Source organism: Numenius arquata, chromosome 4, assembly GCF_964106895.1.
Source record: "Numenius arquata chromosome 4, bNumArq3.hap1.1, whole genome shotgun sequence".
Classification (NCBI taxonomy): domain Eukaryota; kingdom Metazoa; phylum Chordata; class Aves; order Charadriiformes; family Scolopacidae; genus Numenius; species Numenius arquata.
In genome coordinates this window covers 49,103,295-49,123,636 of record NC_133579.1, presented here as the reverse complement: position 1 = coordinate 49,123,636, position 20,342 = coordinate 49,103,295, and the positions used below count along the sequence as shown (strand labels likewise).

The 20,342-nt window shown below is 36.6% G+C and overlaps 1 protein-coding gene across 2 annotated transcripts in view; it reads left to right on the top strand.

Annotated features, from left to right (window-relative positions):
- RETREG1 (reticulophagy regulator 1) overlaps positions 1 to 20,342 on the top strand; it is a 65,455-nt gene that overhangs the window by 26,156 nt on the left and 18,957 nt on the right. Inside the window, exon 1 of one of the 2 annotated variants that reach the window (XM_074146173.1) lies at positions 16,477 to 16,713. The exons of the other annotated variant lie outside the window; for it this stretch is intronic. Within the exon in view, the coding sequence (XP_074002274.1) occupies positions 16,679 to 16,713 (35 nt within the window). The 5' untranslated portion in view covers positions 16,477 to 16,678. Of the gene's footprint in view, positions 1 to 16,476; positions 16,714 to 20,342 lie in introns of those variants that run through there. 2 annotated transcript variants of the gene reach the window in all.

The window sequence follows — 20,342 nt, the reverse complement described above, 5'->3', positions numbered from 1 at the left end:
AGTGCTTAGATCTGCTCTCCTGTCTTAGCCAAAAGCAAGTGTGGCAGGTGCTGCATTTGAATTTACCGATTTGCACAGTGCAGTTGCTACTGTTTGCCAAGTTTTCCCAGCTTTCAGCAAGGGAGTTTGGAGGTGTCCTTCACATCTTAATATTTTTCGGTTTCTTACTGATATAGCAATATTGGCACTAGTATTTTTCAGCAGCAGAGATAAAGCTTTAAAAGTCTAATTACAGGGAAAGCAAAACATACTCTCTTCTGTGTTGAGTTGTGGGCCACGCTTTGGACATAAAATGAAAGCTATAAGCTTCTCTTAAAGTATTCATCTATCCGATCTTCGTGGGTTGATTTCTGAAGCCTGTGAACATCTCTATAGAAAAACTATATCTGAAAAACTGCAGCGGAATTGTGCTGGTAACATGCATCTCGGATCACTTTTTCTGTCTGTCTTCAGGGACCCCTCCTGAAGCAAGCAATTAATCGTTGCTTGTTGTTGGGTACAAGACCCCCACAGAGAGTATCAAATGAATTAAAAGAAAAGGGACAATATTTGGGTACCTCCTGAATATAAAAAAAAATTTTGTTCTCTGACAATTTTTGAGCAGATCAGCTTTCTCATGCTCACCACGGCATCTGTTACTCTTTCCCAATTAGTTTTTCAAAGCTGCTTGAAAATTGTCAGCTACTGGCAGGCACACTTTATGTATTGCTGTCCATTCTAAGTATTACTGCACTTTCAGTATAAAGCCCTTTGTTTCTTTTTTTGACTTGTTTATATTTACAAAGTGTTTATTATAAATAGCATACTTCAGAGGCAGGATGTAGAAGGGTACACTCTTATTTTGGCTGCCGGCCTAAATAGCATTATAAGAAAACCTGTCCAAGGATGTGATTGACAGGTATTTCCTCAATAAGAAAGTGAAACTTGGAATAAAGTGTACGTGGGGGAAAGTGACAAAGACCCTTCATATACTACATAAAGATCCTTCTAGTTGAAGGATTCAAAAGGTTTGGTCATACTCTTATAAAATGTCAGCCAAAAAGTAATGTTTGTTCTCAGACAGGTGTACTTCAACTCCCAGGTTGAATTCAGGCTCAAGTTATGAACTGCCTCTTGAAGGATAACAAAAGCCTTTCTGCTCAGCTCAGAGAGGGAAAGGAGAAGACTTGGATGTAGTTGCATCATTCTGGACAGAAGAGCTGGTCACTCCCTGCCTCTCTTGGACCTCACCCTGAATATTTATGCCTGATCCATAAAGACTTTTCAACAAGTATTCAGTATTCTGGGATTTTCTAATTTTTGTGGGAATCCATGTCAAATGTCTCACAATTTTTAGTTGTGATTGTGTAGAAATAGGTACATACCAGTACACTAGTACTAACACGAGGTTACTAGTTAGAGTGCAATCTTTAATTCCTTATTTTCAAGTGGAGCAGGGCTTTGCAGACAGTGCAACGGGAGAAAGTCAGTTTCTTCTAAAGAATATCTTTCTTTTTTTAGGGCAACTCTCAGAGTTAGCAAGGCTATATTCTAGTTAAAAGATTTCAAAGAGCTTAGGCAGACTTAGTAAAGTGTCTACATGGGTAGACCTTAGCTGCATATTGTTGTATCTTTGAATTGGTTAACAAGCAATAGTACCTTTTCAGAGTAGCAAGGCACCAAGCCCTGTTAAAGAGAAAAGAAAATTGACATACAGTCAAAACATCCTTTTTGTAACTCTCCATAGGGTTATATCGTAAAATAAATCAGTATTGCCTAGTCCAGGAACAGCCTGTCTGATTGCCACAGAGCTCTTGGTTATGTTTGCCAGCCTCAGAGATTTGTTCTGCTTGCAAATACAATATTCTTTTTTTTCACCTTTCGTGTATATTTTAAAATGTTCTTTCTTTTATAATTAGGTGGGTTGCATCAAATTATTATTAACACCTAAAGCAGCAGAATATCATTGCAACAAGTACCAGATAGATCACAAGTAGAGGAAGAATGCATTTCTGATCAGTGTGGAGCTTTGAACAGAATGACAGACCTCAAATTGCTCATCAGGAGAGAAGTTTGCAAAACTGACCTTTTTAAAGAGTAGAGAGTAAATTTAAAGTGGAAAGATTAATGTTAAAATGGCTATGTGTCCTGCTCCCTATGTTTATTCCATTGCACATGTAACATTTTCACCATGGGTATTTTTATTCTATTCTTACCACTTTCCATTTTAACAGTTGAACAACTGTGAGAGATAACTTGCAATCCTGAAGTCATTTGACTTGTCATCTTAAAGGGTATTTATAAACTATAGCATTCAGGGAGCCCCCAGTGTTACTTTAAATAGAGACTGCGTTTAGGATTAAGGAAAAAAAAAGGTCTGTTTCATTTTGGAATTGCTTTTCTTAAACACAAGTCAAATCATATTTGATAAACTCCATGAAAGCAGGTAGCAAGCTTAACAATATTATTTATCACAGTATTTTCATATTATCCCTAAAGACTGCATGAAAAGCAAATGTTATGGCTTACGCCAAACAGAAGAATGTGAAAAAGATGTTTTTCTTCTGTAAGTGAAAATAGTATTTTTCTGGCTTTTAATATTGGTCTATATTATCTGTTTCCTGTGGGCAAAAATACTACTTCTGTTATTTCATTATTTTGAGAATAGTGTTTGTTCCGCAAAAGAAGTTACTGTATCAAATATCCAAACCTGCCATAGGTATATTTATCAGAGGCATTTGCCTCTCAGTTTCTGTGATCACTTGTCACAATTGTTGCCAGTCACAGATTATTATTTTTTTCTTGCCACACAAATCAGCATCAATCTGATGGTGAGAATATAATATGCATGACGTACAGAAATGGTTCTAGGGCCAGTTGTCCCTAAACATTGATTTCAGCATCATGAGACCAGCTTTCGGATCATTCTGCAGACAATCCGAAGTTAGTGAATCGGTATCTGTTTTCTCTGCTTAGGAAGCTTGCTTTTCTGTACTGTTGTATGTGGTTTGAGAAACTGAATTATTTAAATAATATTTTGTATTGTCTTATATATCAACAACAGGAACAAAGATTGAAAATTCTATACTGCTACACAGTTTTCTATATGCAATATGCCCCCTGTTTGCAGCAAGAATACAGAAATTAAATTTTCAGTTTTGTAAAAATGCTGTTTTTCAGAAGGAGAAAACATGTGCAGGTCTCCTAACAGCCTGTTAAGTTAATTTTCAAATTCTAAACAATTTATAAAGCATATTGGAAATTTCAGGGTGATAAGAAGGAAAAGTAAACATGCAGCTACAGTTAGAGAACTTGATAAGAGAAGCAAGAGACATTTATGATAATGAAGCAAGGTATTTATAAATATATACTAGTTATTGCCGTGGAAGGAAGAGGACGTCATTGCTTGGAATGTTTAGAATGGTGATAGTCAGGAGAAAGATCAGAGTAAGTAGAGTTGAGTTTATATAGTAGTTGGATTTTGACCTTTAGTTGCATCTGGTTTGCCAAATACAAGCATTAGATTTCAAAACGCATGATGGAAATTATTTACAGGGGGCATGAGAACCTATAGTCATAGTCTTTTTTTTTTTTTTTTTTTTTTTTTTTTGTTATGTTGCAGACGCCTGGGTTCTAACACGTGAGGGTGTGTTTCCCAGCACAACATCTGATTAGTCACTAATTTAGTAAGGAATGTCCTGGCACACAGTTTTGTTGAAGCATGTGAGCCTATCAGCAGAATAACATATTATATTCTTTTAGGTGTTTCGACATACAGTTGAGTAAAAGAGCTCAGCTGTTTTGAAACAAACATTATGATATTCCTTCCCTGAGTCTCCTTTTTTTTTCCCTTTTTCTTACTGGCAGAAGAGATGTTGCATGTTTACCTACTGAAATATATTTCATGCCTTATTTTTTTTTTTTTTTCCCACTTAATATTCCAAGGTGGTCTAGAGTCTAAATAACACTGCAAATCAGCTCTATAAAGTTACAGGTCTCTTATTTTTACACTGAGGAAAATGGAGGGTAGCATATACTCATCATGTTTTTCATGCTCTGCAAGTTTCCCCACTCCTTGAATACAGATGATCAGACATATTCAGGAGACCAGTTTAATAAAAATTTTCAGAGATAAATATTTACTGTAGCACAAAACCACAAAAGTCCTCTCAAGTCCACCTGAATGTTCTGGTCACAGAATTATATGGCACACACTTCCTTTTCTCTAGCTCAGATTTGATATAAGGAGAATGATACTCTTTCAAAAGATCAGCCTGTTTCTACCGAGTGCTTGGGTTGTTAGTACGATTAATAGATCACTGGCATAGCTGTGGCATTGACGTTACTGTAGGTCAGCTCATAGCGTGAGGTAAAGCTTAAGAGAATTTCATGATGAATATAAAAATATCCATTATGAAAGTAGTAGAAATATTTTTTAAATACTTTAAAATATTAACATTCTTTAAAAAATCTGTATCAAAAATTTCAGACAAGACGACTGACACAACACTGAGTAGACACTTGATGTAGTCCAGTTGAATTTCCAAAAGGCGTTAGCTAAAAGTATGTAAGTAACTCTGCAATTTGAGAGGAGATCCTCCCATGAATAAAAAAAACAGATAGAATATAAGGAACAGGAGCAAGACTAAATGGCTAACCTTCATGTTAATGGAAGGTTGAAGAATGAGTCCTGCAGCGGTGTGTGTGGGAACCACTCTGAGAAATGTACTCATTAAGTGATCCTGAAAAGGTATTGAATTTTGGGATGGCCAAACCTGCTGGAAGTACCAAATAATTCAAGGAAACGAAGACAAGGACCGACTGTGAAGAATTTAATGAGATCCTTACAGGATTCTTTTGCAGTAAAATAGCATATGAAATTCAGTGTAACTCTTAAAGTTATGTAGGAATACCCATCCTAAATTCACATAGAAAATAATAGTGTCTGAAGGTGACTAACCACTCAAGAATAAGATGTGGTCTCACAAAACCAGCATTGATCAACAGACTAAATCTACTGTTAAGTATCAGTAAAAAGTACATAACAGGGCAAAAGTAAGCGCAACCACATGCCACTCTTACAAATCTATCTCCACATCCTGAATACTGTGTGTGGTTTTGATCTGCTACCTCCCAGAACAAGATATAGGACCAAAAAAAAAAAATTCAGAGTAGAGCAACAAGGTAGAAGAAATATACGGAATTATTTCCATATAAAGAACAAGTAAATGAGATAGGACTTTTCAAAAGAGAAAAGGAATCATTAGGGGCAAATACAATAGAGGTCTCTAAGATACCATAAGGAACATGCCTTCTCTCTTATGCTATCGGAGTGAGGAGGTGTCAAAATAGCAGGCAGTAGGCTGTAATTAAGCTTTAGAAAACAGGATTGCTGTGAACATTAAAACTATATGTGGATTAAAAATATAAACTACAGGACAGTTTTTTAAAAAAAATTAATTGAAGGCTATTAAATAAAAAATCACCACCTCTGGCTTTGGAAGTCCTTGAGCTGCAGATTGTTGGACGCTGTATCATTGCATTATTTCCCATGTTCTTGTCCTGTTGCTTAGGTATCCCCAGGTATTCAATTTTGGCAACTGTTGAAGACAGAGCACAGGGCTATATGGACCTTTGACTGACCCAGTATAGCTGTTCTTGTTAAAAGCGTTACAAGCATTGACTTCTTATTCAGTTAAGTAATGTAGTAAGGCTGAAATAAATACATCTATGTATTTCTGAATTTGTATATGTTGTTAATAAATTGTATACAAATGTTAAAGTCAGAAATCCCAGAAGGGCATGTGAGATAGCTGTTGCCCGAGTTTAGACTGAGTGTCTGTTGCTACCACTGCATTCCATGGAAGTTGCAAGGTCAGTCTGTACCTTAAGAACTTGCTTTTATGCATTTATGCATGAGATCAGAGTAATAAAATCAATCAGAAGAGTAATACCTGAGTTTTGCATGTCTGATCTTAAAATGTTTACAGTGTTCTTTTAAAGAAGTTTTAGCCAAATGCTTATATATGTTTTCTTAGAACACAAACTGAGACAAAAGCATGTAAGACTGTTATCTTGTGTATTGATAACAAAGACTCCAAATGTGACTGAACAGTTATTGTATGAATTTCTCACATCAAGCTGTACAGGAAGAGCACTGTTTCCATTGTGAGTTCACCATAAACAATTTTCTTAGGATGCATAGCTTGGCAAATTCTGTCCTAACCTGTTAGCTGAATTAGATATTTTGTATTAAAATTAAAGTCTTAAAACTTGGGAATTCAGCTGAAAACTCCTTAATCTGATGAGAAATAGAAATATAAATAAGTTTCTGAAAGGGATACAAAATTTTGTTAAAGTTTCAAATACTTTGATCAAAACCCTTCCAGATGTACCTTGGAAAATACTTATTTCATCAATCAGTAATCAAACAAAAAACATACTAAAGAGGCTCTTTTGGTAAAGAATATTAGTCTTCTAGGGCTTTCTTTGTCAGTCACTGAAATGAGGTGGAGAGAAATGCAGAAAAGTAGTTGAAAGATGATGCGTTTAAATTTCTCTGAATATTCCCAAATAGAGGCTTCTTTTTTTTTTTTTTTTTTTTTTTTTTTTTGTTGGTAAATAAGGAAAACTTACCTTGCTGGACTGAAGTAAAAATCTGAGTGTTATTTTTTCACCCTTCTACTTCCCTCGATAGGAACATCTAGGGAGCTGCACTCTATGATCCTTCTGAGTCCCTTCCGACTTGAGATATTTTATGATCTGTGTATCAGCAGAGAAGGTTTTTTCAAAGCAAAGGATGCTTTCTTGTAGGTATCTTGGAGATAAAGATTCTGAAGGCAATAGCAAAAACTGTGAAAAAATATCATGCATTTTACATATTTGCATGGATAAAATACGTGTATGAATAACTACTAAATTTAAAGCTTAATTTTTCAGTCTTCTGGCAGCAAAATCTACTATTGAAAAGGATTTCCTAGGGCTTAACAAAATATTTCTTTAGAAAACTTTAGACATCCATGAAAAATGAGGGAAAATAAGTTTTAATGGTGATAGGAGCTGCTGTTGTGCTGTGCAAAACAAGGTGTTCTGTACGTGTTCTAAACCACCTTACGAAATGGACTGAATTTAAATAAAAATTAATAGTAAAGGAACAGGGAAAGGAAAATTTATGTCTTTTGTACTTTCAGACAAAAGTCTAGATAGAACTGAAGTTAATTTGGCTTCTCACTAGTGCTGTCAGCCTCTCAGCAAAATGTCATGCATATTACCATCTTCTCAAGGAAGGGCGAAGGTTATCAGGTGCTCAGTGCTTCTGGCTGAGTGTTCTGGCAGCGCTTGCCAACCAGTTCAGGGGATTTCTCTAAATCACAGATCTGCCTGTGCCCTTGATGACAAATGGGTTAGGCTGCAAGCCATCATTGATCATCACGCCTGGTCTCTCTCTTGACTTCTGTTAGCACAACAGCCATTTAGCTCTGCACATTCTTTGGGGGTGGTGTGATTGCTGGATGAGGCCAAGTTCTCTTTTGTAGTGTTGGCCGCCCCCTTGCCTTTTCTGTGGAGTTCTGTGGTGTTTCATTTGCCTCCATAGCTTTAAATTTGCAGTTATTTCACAGAGGGACAGATGTTAAAAGAGAAGAATGATTGTGGTTTGACAAGTATTTACTTTGATGAAACTCTAGTAAGAAATTGCACACTCCAGTCACTCCAGGATAATAGTTAGTTTTGTTTTCATCAATACATCTCAGAATTAAGCATCCTGTTCCAGTCTGCAATTGTGTATGTGTATGAATTGTCATTGTGTGAAGCAAGCCGTTGCTTTGTATAATGTATTTCTGGCTACTATTTCTCATTATTGCCTATCTTACCCTTATACATTGTTGCCTGTGATATTATGTAGGAGTATTTTCTTTAAGTTTTGATACTAGCATTTAACAAGGTTATATGCCTGGTTTCTCTTTCCAACTGATAGATATATAATGTGAGATTAAAAGGCAACATAAACTGTGGTGAGGTGTTCTATATTTTTGCCTTTTTTTTTTTTTAAACTGATTAATCTACAGACACAAGTATGCACGTTCTAAAACAGAATGCACTTTGACATTATTTTCCCTGATTTCTTTTAGTTTGTAGATACTTTAAACTTTGCTTATATAAATTTACATTTGTTTTCTTTAAAATACATATCAGATTGGTAATGTGCTGTTACATGTGTTGAAGATGGAAGGTAGTGACAGATAACATACAAATTAGCAATTGCTCCATCAGATAAAAATACGGTCTTGGAACTGCGTTACAGTAGTGACAGTCTAATATTTTTTCATGTCACAGTTTCATAACCCACTACCGTGAGACTGAATAAAGATAATTCTAATGAGAAAAACTCTTTTTAAAGGAAGAGAATATATTACTGAAATTTTACCATCAGGCATATTAAACACTAGATACTTTATCTCTTGTCACACAGTACACCAACAAATAGATAGTAACTTGGTGAGAAAAGTTAACGGTATAATTTGGTAATCTGTCTCACTTTAATTATGTAGGCATTGAAAAAGGCTGTGGCCCTGAAGGAATCAAGATGAAGTTATATTTAGTATGAAAATGTTTGGCTAGCAATTCTGAATATTAATCAAGAACTTTGGGTCTTTGAGCTGGGACATAAGAATAGGCCTGATGTCAATGAAAATTATTATTAATGTGCTGTGCTTCCATTATAATGTACTTGAAATCCTGCAGTTATTTATCTCTAAGCATGTGAGGTATAATTCAGGACTGGTGATATGGACTTTGATATAGTTGTGGCTTGCAATTGCACTAACCACTTTCTGGTGCGATTTTCTTATATTGCGTGGAATAAAAAATTATGTGGTTGGGTGGAAAACTGGCTCATATCCTCTTCATAGGTTGGTAGCAGCATTAAAGTGATGGTGGGTTGTCGTAGCAAACAGCATACCAGCAAAATATTTTCGACATAGGCATTGTCAGTGCATGGCTCTGAGTGTCCTAATAATCTTAGAAATTCTGTGTAGCTGAGTGCCTTCTTATGTTTTTAATTGAATTATGTATAGAATTGTCTTCTAAATATTCTCCTTTTCTTGGTAGTTTGCTGGCAGTCTGTTTTTCTTGCATTGTTTTGTGCTGTGTTTAACACGTGTTAGAAAACAGAAGAAACCTCAGGTTTGTGCTTTAACTCTTCATATCAATGCTTTTGAAAAATATTTTCAGTTCTTCATGCATTCTTAACTATTTTTAATCTTTTGACCAATTTATTCAATGCAAACTTACTTCATTGTGTAGCTTGACCTGGCTATTTGGTCTGCCTTTCATACAGTTCTTTTCAGTGGGAGAACAAACCATTTGCTGAGATAAAACAGATTCAGACTACTACAAACCAAAAGAGACAGGTGGAGGGGCACATTTCAAAATCTTGAGTAGCCTGTGTGCCTAGGAAAAAAAATCCATTTTAATGTGTCTTTACTGAATTACAGATCATAATTATTGACAAGCTAGTATATAAGTACCTTTGGATGTCGTAGGGTTAATAGGAAATGTGATATAGTAAAAATAATTTCATGTAACAATATGTAATGAAAAATTTGGAAAAAAATTCAGTTCTCTTTAGAAATTGCTCAGATCATTGCTAGGTGATGTATTATGTGGGGTTTTTTTCCCCTCCAAAATCTGTTTCTTTTATAGCTGTTTAACAAGATCCCACCGCCAGAAAGTCCCAGAGCAGTTGAGATTTTCACCCTTAGTGGTAAGATCTTCTACCGTCCTGTCTCCAGCTCTTCTCTGTTTGTCACACAAATCCAGCATGACCTATTGTATTTGTACCAGAAGATTTGCTATCTTCATGTGACTAAAATGCAGGCATTTGCTTTCTAAACTGCAGTTGAAGTGTCTCTTACTTCCTTTAACTCCCCTGCTTGTGTTGGAAAACTTGGAAGTACTCTCATGCACTGTGGAGCATTATTACACGTGCTTTATGATGAAACAGTAATACTTCACAGTGACAATTCATTGTTGCTGATAGAAATCAGGTTTTGGTGTCTGTTGATAGTCATGTTGCTTTCATACTCAGCTTTTTGTGATTCTTTAAAAATACATATTCATATGCTTTGTTCTGCTAAGTACGTGTTTCTTGCATGCAGTATCTTACTCAGCTTTTTGAACGTTGCATAACTTTTTTAATGTCAAACCTGAATGCTGTGGGTTTTTTTTTTCCTGAATATGCAGCTTGCGATTTAAAAAGTGTTTCAACAATTATTTATTTCATCCAGGGACAGAGAAGAGTTCTGCATAACATGCAGGGTTCCATGAAGAGAGAAAAAATTTCCTGAGCGCTTTATTTTGCTTGCTTTTGTTGGTCTTTGTTGAATTTTTTTTTTCTAATTTATTTTTTTGTCATTCCTAGTTCTAGATACAGATAAATATAAAACTGTTTTGCGTGTAATAGGTGTCTTTAAGGTTTGTTTAGCATACTGCTTACTAGGTTGAGGCTATACCTGCTATAATGCTCCAGCAAAGAACTGAGCACATTCAGCAGGGCTATCTTGATTTTTCGTTTACGCTTGTACGAAAGGCTTCCTGTCTTCTAAAACAAGCCTCTTGTGTATACCTTATAGTGTACAAAGTTTTCTACATTGAAAAAGAGGGGGAAAATATTCCATTTTGGGGGACATAATGTATGGTATTAATGTGAACTTTTCAGTAGCAGAAACATGCATTTCAAATTAGTTTTAGTCCTAAACATGCCTTTGACAATGATGGTAATTTTTAAACACATGGTCTTGCTGAAAATATGTCAGCATAAACAGTCTACAAAAAGTAAAATGCTAGACTTTCCATTCTTTCTGGAAATACGAACTAAACTAAGTGTTCTTTTTGGAGTGTGTTTTTTCCCGAGTGTCAGTTGAGGGTTTTTTTGGATTTGTTCAAGTGTACATTATGGTATTCATTATTTTTTTCATCCATGTTACCAAAAGTGAGTCTCGTTCATAGCTGAATAATTAGAACAGGGCTATACATTGAAAGCACCATCTTACTCTCCTTTTAGACAAGGAGAGACTTAGAAGGCAGCAGTGATTGTGAGTAGTTTTGGAGCTGGTTAACCAGACAAAATGTGCCACAGGCTGACTAACTAAAAGCTTTGAAAGCTTGCAGACTGGGTTGGCTACACCATCTATCACGCAACGCCAGATCATTCCTCTTGCACTCCACATGGACAGCACGCTGCCTTTCACCCCACTGCTAAAGCGCTTGAGCATCTTCAATATTCAAATACATAAACAGTACATCTGACACTTACTTTCAGTCGTCTCAGCTACTCAGTAAGACTGCTTCCTTGTTGCAGGTGGAGTCATGCATTTCACTTACAAGAGAGAGACAACAATATACTTTATTGATATAAAACAGTGACTTAACAAAGTTCAATGGTACATGTGACAGTGGTTTAACAAGATTCCATGGTAAGGTAGACTTGGTTATTTACTGCATCGAGGACAGGGTCAGACAGATGCCTCCAGGAGACCTTCCCATCAAGTCACAAGGTTCAGAGAGGACCCCCTTACTTTCCAAAATTCTTCTGAGAGAGGAGTCTAGGTGTGGCTGAATCCAATCCTAGTCCCAAAGTTGGTCAATGGTTTATGTCTAAAGGATTATATATGCGCAATCAATCCTTTCTATCACTTGGCTAAAGCTTCAAAGTTCAGCATGCTATTAATCACTTACTGAGAATCTGTTGTGACAAGGAATCTCTTAACCTCGAGGTGTAACCTTGAGAGGCGTCCCTACACAAGGGGAGACCCTGGCGTGCAGCCTGCTGCCATGCAGGAGAGCTCAACGGGTCCTGGGCTGTCTACTATTTATAGAGTAAGATGATTGACTTATAGTCATATTTGCATACCAGCGAGACATTTGGGTCCCTGTTCCAGACAGTGCTTGGCTGCCATGTTGCCATCCATCCCCCAAAGTCCAGCCTAAGCTAGATGCAGCCATCACGCCCCCCACTGGTGATTATGGCTTGGGCTGGGTTGGGGGGGGGAAGCAAACCGCCACATTTGTCTCTGGCAAGAACATAGCTTTTATTTTCCTTCTTTTGCTGGTGGCTTCCTCTGAAGGCTTTGGTGCATGCCTGTAAATGGAAAAATTCACATAGATGTCTGTACTGTTTATGGGGAAGACCATTTACTTGATAATTATGATCCATGTTCAGTCTAAATCTGTACTCAGCAAGAGAGAAACTGGGAAGATTAAGATCAAGCATTATGTCAGGCTGGCAAATGCTCTGCATGCCAGAACATCTTTTGGGGCATCTTAATACCTGAAGGTAAAGAGAGCCATTACTTACCAGCTATCAAGGAAGTTTTGAAAGGTCTACAAGAGGTCTCTTTAGTTGAAGAACAGGGTAACAGAGAAGAATGGAAGTAAGAAGGATTGATCCTTAAAATTATCCAAATAAAAAAGGCCATGTACTCTGGAAAGCTGTGTGTAAAAACGTAGTAATGAGGGCCAACAGAGCATGAGGAACACCTCACAAAAAGGTTCAAAATGTGTAAATCAATAGAACATCCTCACTGGGAATAGTGGTGTACATTTCTGGTTTCTCCCACCTTAAATCAGTTACAGTAAATGTAGGAGGAGTTTGGAGAAGAACAGTGAGGATGTTTGAGGGCATGCAAGAACTTACATGTATGAGACAAGTAAGCAAAAATCAGGCTTTTAAAGTTGATTGAGCTGCCAAGAGCACAACATGATCCATGGTCTCTTTTTCCTTTTGATTACAAAGTCAAGAGCTTTCATGTTCCTTTCAGAAGTAATGGGGTTAGGGGGAAGAACTCTCTGTAAGGTAGAAGGTGGTGTTCCTTCTATTCAGGAGCCAACAGAGCCAAGGACTGGGAAAATTTCCAAAAATGCTGGATGTGAGAAGTGAGACATAGCAACACTGGAATATAGAAGCTCAAGCAAAGAGGTTGCTGAGAGGAGCAGGGATTAGTCGTGTAAATTGAGGCCTCAGAGGTGGCAAGAAGGAACTTAGAAAAGACAGAGAGGACTGACCAAAGTCCTCTCCAATTCAGAAAGTTGTAGCATTAGCTGCAACTAAGTAAGGAAGTAAGAACCTTCCTGAAAAGTAACTTGGGTAAGGAAAGAGCTTTTCCATCCTCAGTTCTGTCATATCTAGTCACCCTGAGTTTTCCATGTTGAAAAAGTTTAAAACTGATTTTTAGCAATTCTAATACCAGGCAAGCTCTTCTCTAGGCAGCTCAATCTTTCAATTCTGCAGTCCTGTCAAAAAGAATATGATAACGGTCTGCAAAAATGATAAATAGCTGTGAAAAGCTAAAGGGAGATAACTGGCATCTACCTGTTCTGTAAGATGAATGGTTCATATCGGACCACTCCAATGGTCACTTGGAGTGATGACCTTCATTCTACACAGCCTTGTAAGACTTCTTAGAAATCAGTTGAAGTGGCTGGATCAGAGCAAACAAAATTGGGGGCAGTTTGGTTCAAGCCCTAGGTAGATAAGCTGCAGAAGTCCTTGCCACAAGATGTTATAGATGCTATCACAGGATGGAAATCCAGTCAGAGCTAAAAATACAGACATCACTGCTGGTTCAGGAAACCAGTGAGCCACAAGTTGGAGTCTGGAAGACTATTTGGAGAAGGCAGCAATGCATTTTTCCCTAGGCTGAGCTTTTGGACACAGTAAGGAGATGCCAGAAGCCCTTTGGCCTGATTCAGTACAGTATTTTTGCTCACTGCTGCTGTTCCACCCAAGTGTACTTGGCGACATCACTCCATTTCGTGCGGCTATGAAATAGTCTGGAGCCTGATCTGCTGGAAACTTCCAGATGGACCCATACAAACTGTAATTCCCTCAGGTGCATAAGAATTCAGAATTATCGAAAAATTGAGATGAATGTTTCAGATAGTACTTTGCTTAGTATCACAAAGACGAACTTTAGTGTGATTGCAGTTCAGCTAATTATGCACTCATGCTGTTCTAAAGTCTGATTTGCAAAAATTATGAGTAGTGATATCAGTGGAAACTAGTTTTTGAGTATTGAAGTGTTTTATAAGTGCTTGACTTCCAAGTTAACAGGTCCTTGACATTTCAGTTAGGTACTCATTTAGTAGACACTTTTGAACCTCATCTTTCGAGGACTTCCTTATCAATAAGTAAATAAGGTGTTATTATTCTCCTTACCTCACTGAGGACTGGGATAGAGTTCTAAGGAATTGTAAAAGTGAACAGTGAACCTTTTTTCTGCTGTAGTGGTGAGTGTTGTTTACAGAGTATGACAAAGAAATGAACAGTCCAAAGTTGTACTTGAAGAGTTTGGAGTACATCGAGTCCAAGACTGAAATATAGGGACAGACACAATACTGAAAGCTTTTCAGCTCCTGAGTGTGATCATCAAATGCATTAAAAAGGAGTATTCTGTAAAAAGGCATTTTACATAGTAAATGCATATGGCTGTGTAAGGCTATATTGCAATGTATGTAAACAAACAAAAGCAATTCAGGTTGCACAAGGGGTTTAGTTTTGCTTGCTTTCATTTTTGATACTATATTTACATTTTCAATGATGCTTTTGTGTGTTTGCAGATTGCAGTTATTTCTTTTGATTCTTTTCCTAATTAGAGGACTTCAGAACTTTAATCTGAAATTGAAGCTGTCACACAAAAACTTTGATTTTGTAATTTAACAGCTCTGTTGTTTCAGGGTGACCTTGAAGGAAATTCAGCTGTAATTATTTCAGCTATAACTATCAGAAGTAGAAAAAGAAGAGAAAAAAGAAGAGAGGATAATATTGGAATATGCAGGTATAGGTGACCATGGAACGTCTCTGTTGAGTAGGGCAGCACATTTATTAGTACGTATTTGTATATTGCCTTGCATAATTTAGACGTAGGACCTTATTCCTGTTTTTCTTTTTCCTCCTTTCCTTAGAAAGTCTAGCGTGATTAAACTGCTTCAGGAAAGATGTGTCTTGTGAAAGATTGAGGAAAGGTATGAATACAGAAGGTGGGATGAGATTAAGAAAAGGAAGAAGGAGCTGACTGGAATGTTGGGGGCAGAGTTTAGGAAGTTGTCATTCACAGACAGCCAGTGTTCCTGTTTCTTTTTTTTTTCTCACTGTTTCCTGAGATCATTCTATTAATTCAAATGCTCACACAGTAAATATAAATCATAAAAATTAAAGTAACAGATCTATAGTTGTATGGCTTGGGGAATGTTTACAATTATTATCTAGATCTTACTAGTCATTTTGAAGCATTTTATATTAAAATAAGAAGAAAGGATAGAATCCTTTGTAGTTTTAAAAGTTAAGCAGCTTTCCAGTTACCCAGAATGCATTACCCACAGTGCACCAAATGCAGCTTACCAAATCAAAGATATGGGGTGGTTGGTTTTTAATCTAACATACATTTTGTTCCAGCTTTGCTTATTTTTTTTTAATTTATTTTTAAGATGTGACATCCCCAGGACAATTCCGACTATCTCATGCAGGAGAGACAGGTCTAAATCTTGCTGGGTTCCCTCCTAGAAAAAAAGATTTTTGTGTGAAGATCTCTAGATGTACTATTTGTTTGAAAATATATTAAGAACAATAGGTCACACTGTTTAATGGAAGAAGGAAGCACATGAAGGAGCAGTGCTGAGCAATGTGCTGAACAACCTACATATGTGATCCTTGGAGTCTTGGGCTGCACTACAAAGCTTCATCAGCACAGATAACGTTGCTGGGGTGTTGAAAATTAATAGAGATGTAGCTGGTGTGGCTGGAGTGACAGAATCTGTCATGCACGCAGCAAAAAGAGATATGAGGAAAGTGATATTGTCAATTCGCTTTAAGTTGTTCACAGAGGCATTAGAAGCATTTTGGCAGAAAATCTCCTGTTGTCGGCTTACTTTCATTTTGAGGATGAAAATTTCATTAACAGTACAGTTTGCTAGTATACCTGTGACAGCTGAGACTGCTTGTGGTAGACAAGCTCAGAATCTGAACTTAAAAGCAATGCATTAATCTTTATTGAAAACTTGTTTTCTTATTCCTTGTTTTAAAAGAATTGCTAAGTTTTTATTTCATCTGTTAATTTATTTGGAGGAGAATTTTGCTTTTCTGACAGTCTGTGACTGACACTTTATGGGGAGGGGAAAAAGGATGTTTTTACAGTTGCAGTAAGTGCAACTTCTATTTGTAAGCATGTTACTTCAAAGTTTGTGTCATTTACCTTCCTGTCATTTTGTTTGCTGCTCACTTACACCTGAGAAGAATGGGAGACATTGAGTAAGATTTCTAGTGGAAGCCGAAAAATAAAATGTACTAACTGGGTGGTGATTCTCCCTCACATGACTAAAGGGAAAAAAAAAACCCAACCGCAACTGTTTTGCTTTTGGCAGTGCTTGCTACTGAACACCCTGTCATAGTGTGTGAGGTGAGTCACGACCTGTTTATTTATAGCCTTGGCCAATCAAAGCCGAACGCTCTGAACTTCATTCAAGACCAGCACGCACTTAGGATGTCTTGTAAACATTTGCTCTCTGAGCAAGGAGTGCTCTTCTTGACAGCAAACAGGACAGGTGCCTGGGCTGTTGCTTCTCAAACACCAAACAGACTAGAAGATCGTTGCCTGGATTATCTAGATTGGTAGAGAGAGGGAGACATAATTCCTTTACACCTGAAATGCCAGACAGTGAGGATCTGGGACAAGATGAAAGGTACTGTACGTCGATTCTGATGGCCTTCTCATGCAGTGCAGTATGGACTGAGGCTTTGTGTAATTAATCTGTGTGCTCCTGAGTTCTCAGCCTAACATCACTTTGCTCTGTGTTATAACAGATCAAATTCTTGAGGGGTTTGCCTCTGTTGCTGACCTAAGGCTTTATAGGAGAGAAGGATTAGAACTTAATGTCTGCATAGAGGTTAAATTGTACAGCTCTTAGACATTTCTTAAACTGAAGCCTAAGGGAAGAGAATACTGGGTAGTTTCTACCTAGTGACTTTTCCCAACCATGGGACAACTTACAAGCCTCAAAATGTCAGAGAGACAAATAGTTTAGCTGGAGCCATGTTAATGTCAGAACCATAACTCATTACTATGTGATAGGGCACTGTGTCCCTTTGAGGTATGCCTGTCTTTCCAAAGTTTAACTTTTAGCTTAATTAGCTCATAAAACCAACAGTCAGGAAAAGAAGAAACTAGCTGGATCTAAAACTTAATAACAGTTTAACAAATACTGTTTTCTCAAACATGATCCAGCACATTCCTATGAAATAAATGCATTAATTATATTTTGCTAAATATACAGATTTTAAAATAGGTATCTTAAAAGTAGATGTTACTGATGTTAGGATATGACAGAGTTTATAATTTAGGTTTCTTAAAGTCCACATGGTCTTTCCATAGTTGCGATTTTTACTGTCATGATGCTCGTCAAAATGTTTACTCTAAAATGGTGTTAATGAACTATTTAATATTGCAAAAAAAAATTGTCATGTATGTGAAAATAGACTTTTTTTATCTTAGTTAACAAAATGCTAGAATATAGAGGCAAATCTATGAAATTACAAGAATCAGAAGTGAACATTTCATTATGATTATTGATTTGTTCTAGTTAGATTTAAATTTGAACATTTATGTGGATGTTTTTTCCAATATGTATGTCAATGTGTTTTTTTGAGATAGATGAAATACAGAAGACATTTCAGTTGTCTGTTGTAGATCAATGTATTCAGGCATGGTCACCTAATTGGATGAGTGTGGGTGAATGGATCCCCAGTGGCATAATTGGGTCTCTGCAAGGGTGGGGTCACCTACGCATTTCCGTTTGCAGGCATCTAAGTTGTGTCCTATATATGACATAGATTAAAAGTAATTGTAGTAATAGGTAGCATTATTTTTTTCTTTTCTTTTAAAGAAATGTTGACTCATTACTGATAGCCACTGAAGTGTTAATTGCTATTCGTTAAAAAATGCTCAGCTGGATCTCCAGTTTGTTAAATTATATATTTTTCAATACAGGAAAACACCAGTATGCATGACATTAAAAAAAACAAAACAAAAAAAAGTTTCAGATCATCATCACCTTTTTTTTTTTCTTTTAAATTAATTTTATAAAGGATATGTATCATGTCTTTCCTTGCAGATGTGTTGGTTTTTTTCTAAGTCAATATGGGAAAAAATCTTGCCAGCTGAGAAGAAAAATAATTTTGAGAAAAAACTATTTCAAAATTCAGATTTGGAAAAAAAAAAAAAAAGCAGTAGTGTTTACCAGTATGTAAAAGGATGCAACTGGTATGCAAAGCTTTTTAATATCTAACTTTCTTTCTTCATTATTCTTTCTCTATAAAGGCTTGTAGCAAGGTTTGACAGTTAAATAGAAGTAATACTAGGGCTAAAGCTCTAATACTTCTTTTTTTATGAATCGAAATTGTTTGTTTTAAACAGAAGGAATGTTTCTAAGGTAGTAAACTGGAAAGGCATGATAATAGGGCCTGCTCTCCCCATTTATAATTTCTAATACCACCATTAAATTAGTTGGCCTTGATCCTAGTCCCTCATCCTTTTCTGTCGTTGCTATTGAGCAAAAAGGTTTGAGAAAACAGTTTAATCAAAAGGTTCTGGTTTTCTGGAATTAATTTGCCTCTTTGTCTTGGTGGAAATAACTGGAGAACATTCCTACAGAAGTGCTAATGAGATTTGGTGGAGGTCAGAATGTTTTGGTCCAAGTTAAACAGGAGGGAATAGAAATAGGAGCTATGGGAACTGTACTGGAGCAAAATGGGAACTGTACTAGAGAATTCATTTTAGAATCGCAAAAGAAATAGTAATGTAAATACACAGATAATGGGGTAAATTTGAGGACACTGAATCAAAGCTACTGCTTTATATATTTAAAAAAGGAGGGCAGTAGTATTTTTGTAGAAGCTATACAGTGAGTTTTGTTCACTGATCAGTTTCAGTGCACTGCACTCCTTGTAGCTCCTTCTCAGATGCAAACAAACACTTCTTACATCCTCTCCCCTCTTGAGTTCATGTCCTACTTCAGAAAATATGTAATATTGCATCATAGCTAAAGATGTGGCATTGGTCAATAGTCGGTTAGTCATACTGTGAATTTAAATGTATAAGTGAAGGAGCATATGCACAAATACTACTTAGTAAGGCTAGTGAAAAAGCTAAGAGTTGTGAAGATGAGGTTCGCACTCATATCTTGTTTTGTTTTGTCATATGATCCCGGGCGGTAGCAGATCAAGAACAGTGAGGAAAGATGTGGTCAAAGATAAATGATTGAAAACAGTTTAGCATAAGCACAGTGTTTTCGCCTAGTAATTCTTTTATCATCAGGTTCTCTATAGTTTTTGTGTAAGATGGTATAATTTATTTTAAAATAAATTTAAAAGATAGACAACTCATGAGGAATCTAATGATGGTCAAGAATGTATAAAAGGTACTGTGAATAATCAGTCCTGAAGTGGTGGAAGCACCTGGTTGTAGGTGCTTCAGATACCGACATGGAACTACTTCTATCAGAACAATGCCTGTGTTGTTCTAATTGCTGTCACCTGCCTATTACTGAAAAGGGTGGTGCACTAAACTGTTAGGCAGGAACCTTTTATGACTTGAATAAAAATGGGAGAAAAAGCTACGTTATTTTGAACCAGTAGTTTCTGAACTACAGTTTTATAGTGCATGACCTTTCCCAGTATGTGCTTGGACTTACAGAAATGGAGATCTAGTTTAAAGTCAAATATGCATGTTATTTAATTACTCAAAGCATGTCGATTTGTAATTATATAAGAATATTTGTTTCTTCTGCTAGTATTAATTAATAAAATGGAAAATCTTGATTTTCTTTTATGACTCAATTCAATGCACAAATGTAGGCAGCGAGGGGTTAGCTCTCGCCAGGAACTCTCAGTAATGCAGTAATGCATCAAAGTAAATGATCCCCTGCTCATACTAAATACATTAAAACCAATTGAAAAGAGGCAGAATGAAGTTCCATACAGAAAGAGTTAAAGATGTCTCATAATATTACACACAAAGTAATTTTTCATGTTTTTGCAGATTAAAAGTATTGTCTGGCATTTGAAAATCTAATTTTCCTTTTTTGTGCAGCTGCTCTGCAACTCAAGGAATGCGCAGCTCATCTTTCCTAGCTGTTTGACTTTGAGTGGCCTTGAACTAGGAGTATCCCAGCTGAAGAATGTGGAGGCTGAAGGAGGAAATTGAGTTTGTGAGAAAGGGTTAAAGAGTTATCTTTGCAGGTGAAAAATAAATGTGAAAGAATTGCTTCCAGCAGCTGGGCAGAGCTGTTTAAAGTTCTCAAACAGAACTTTATGC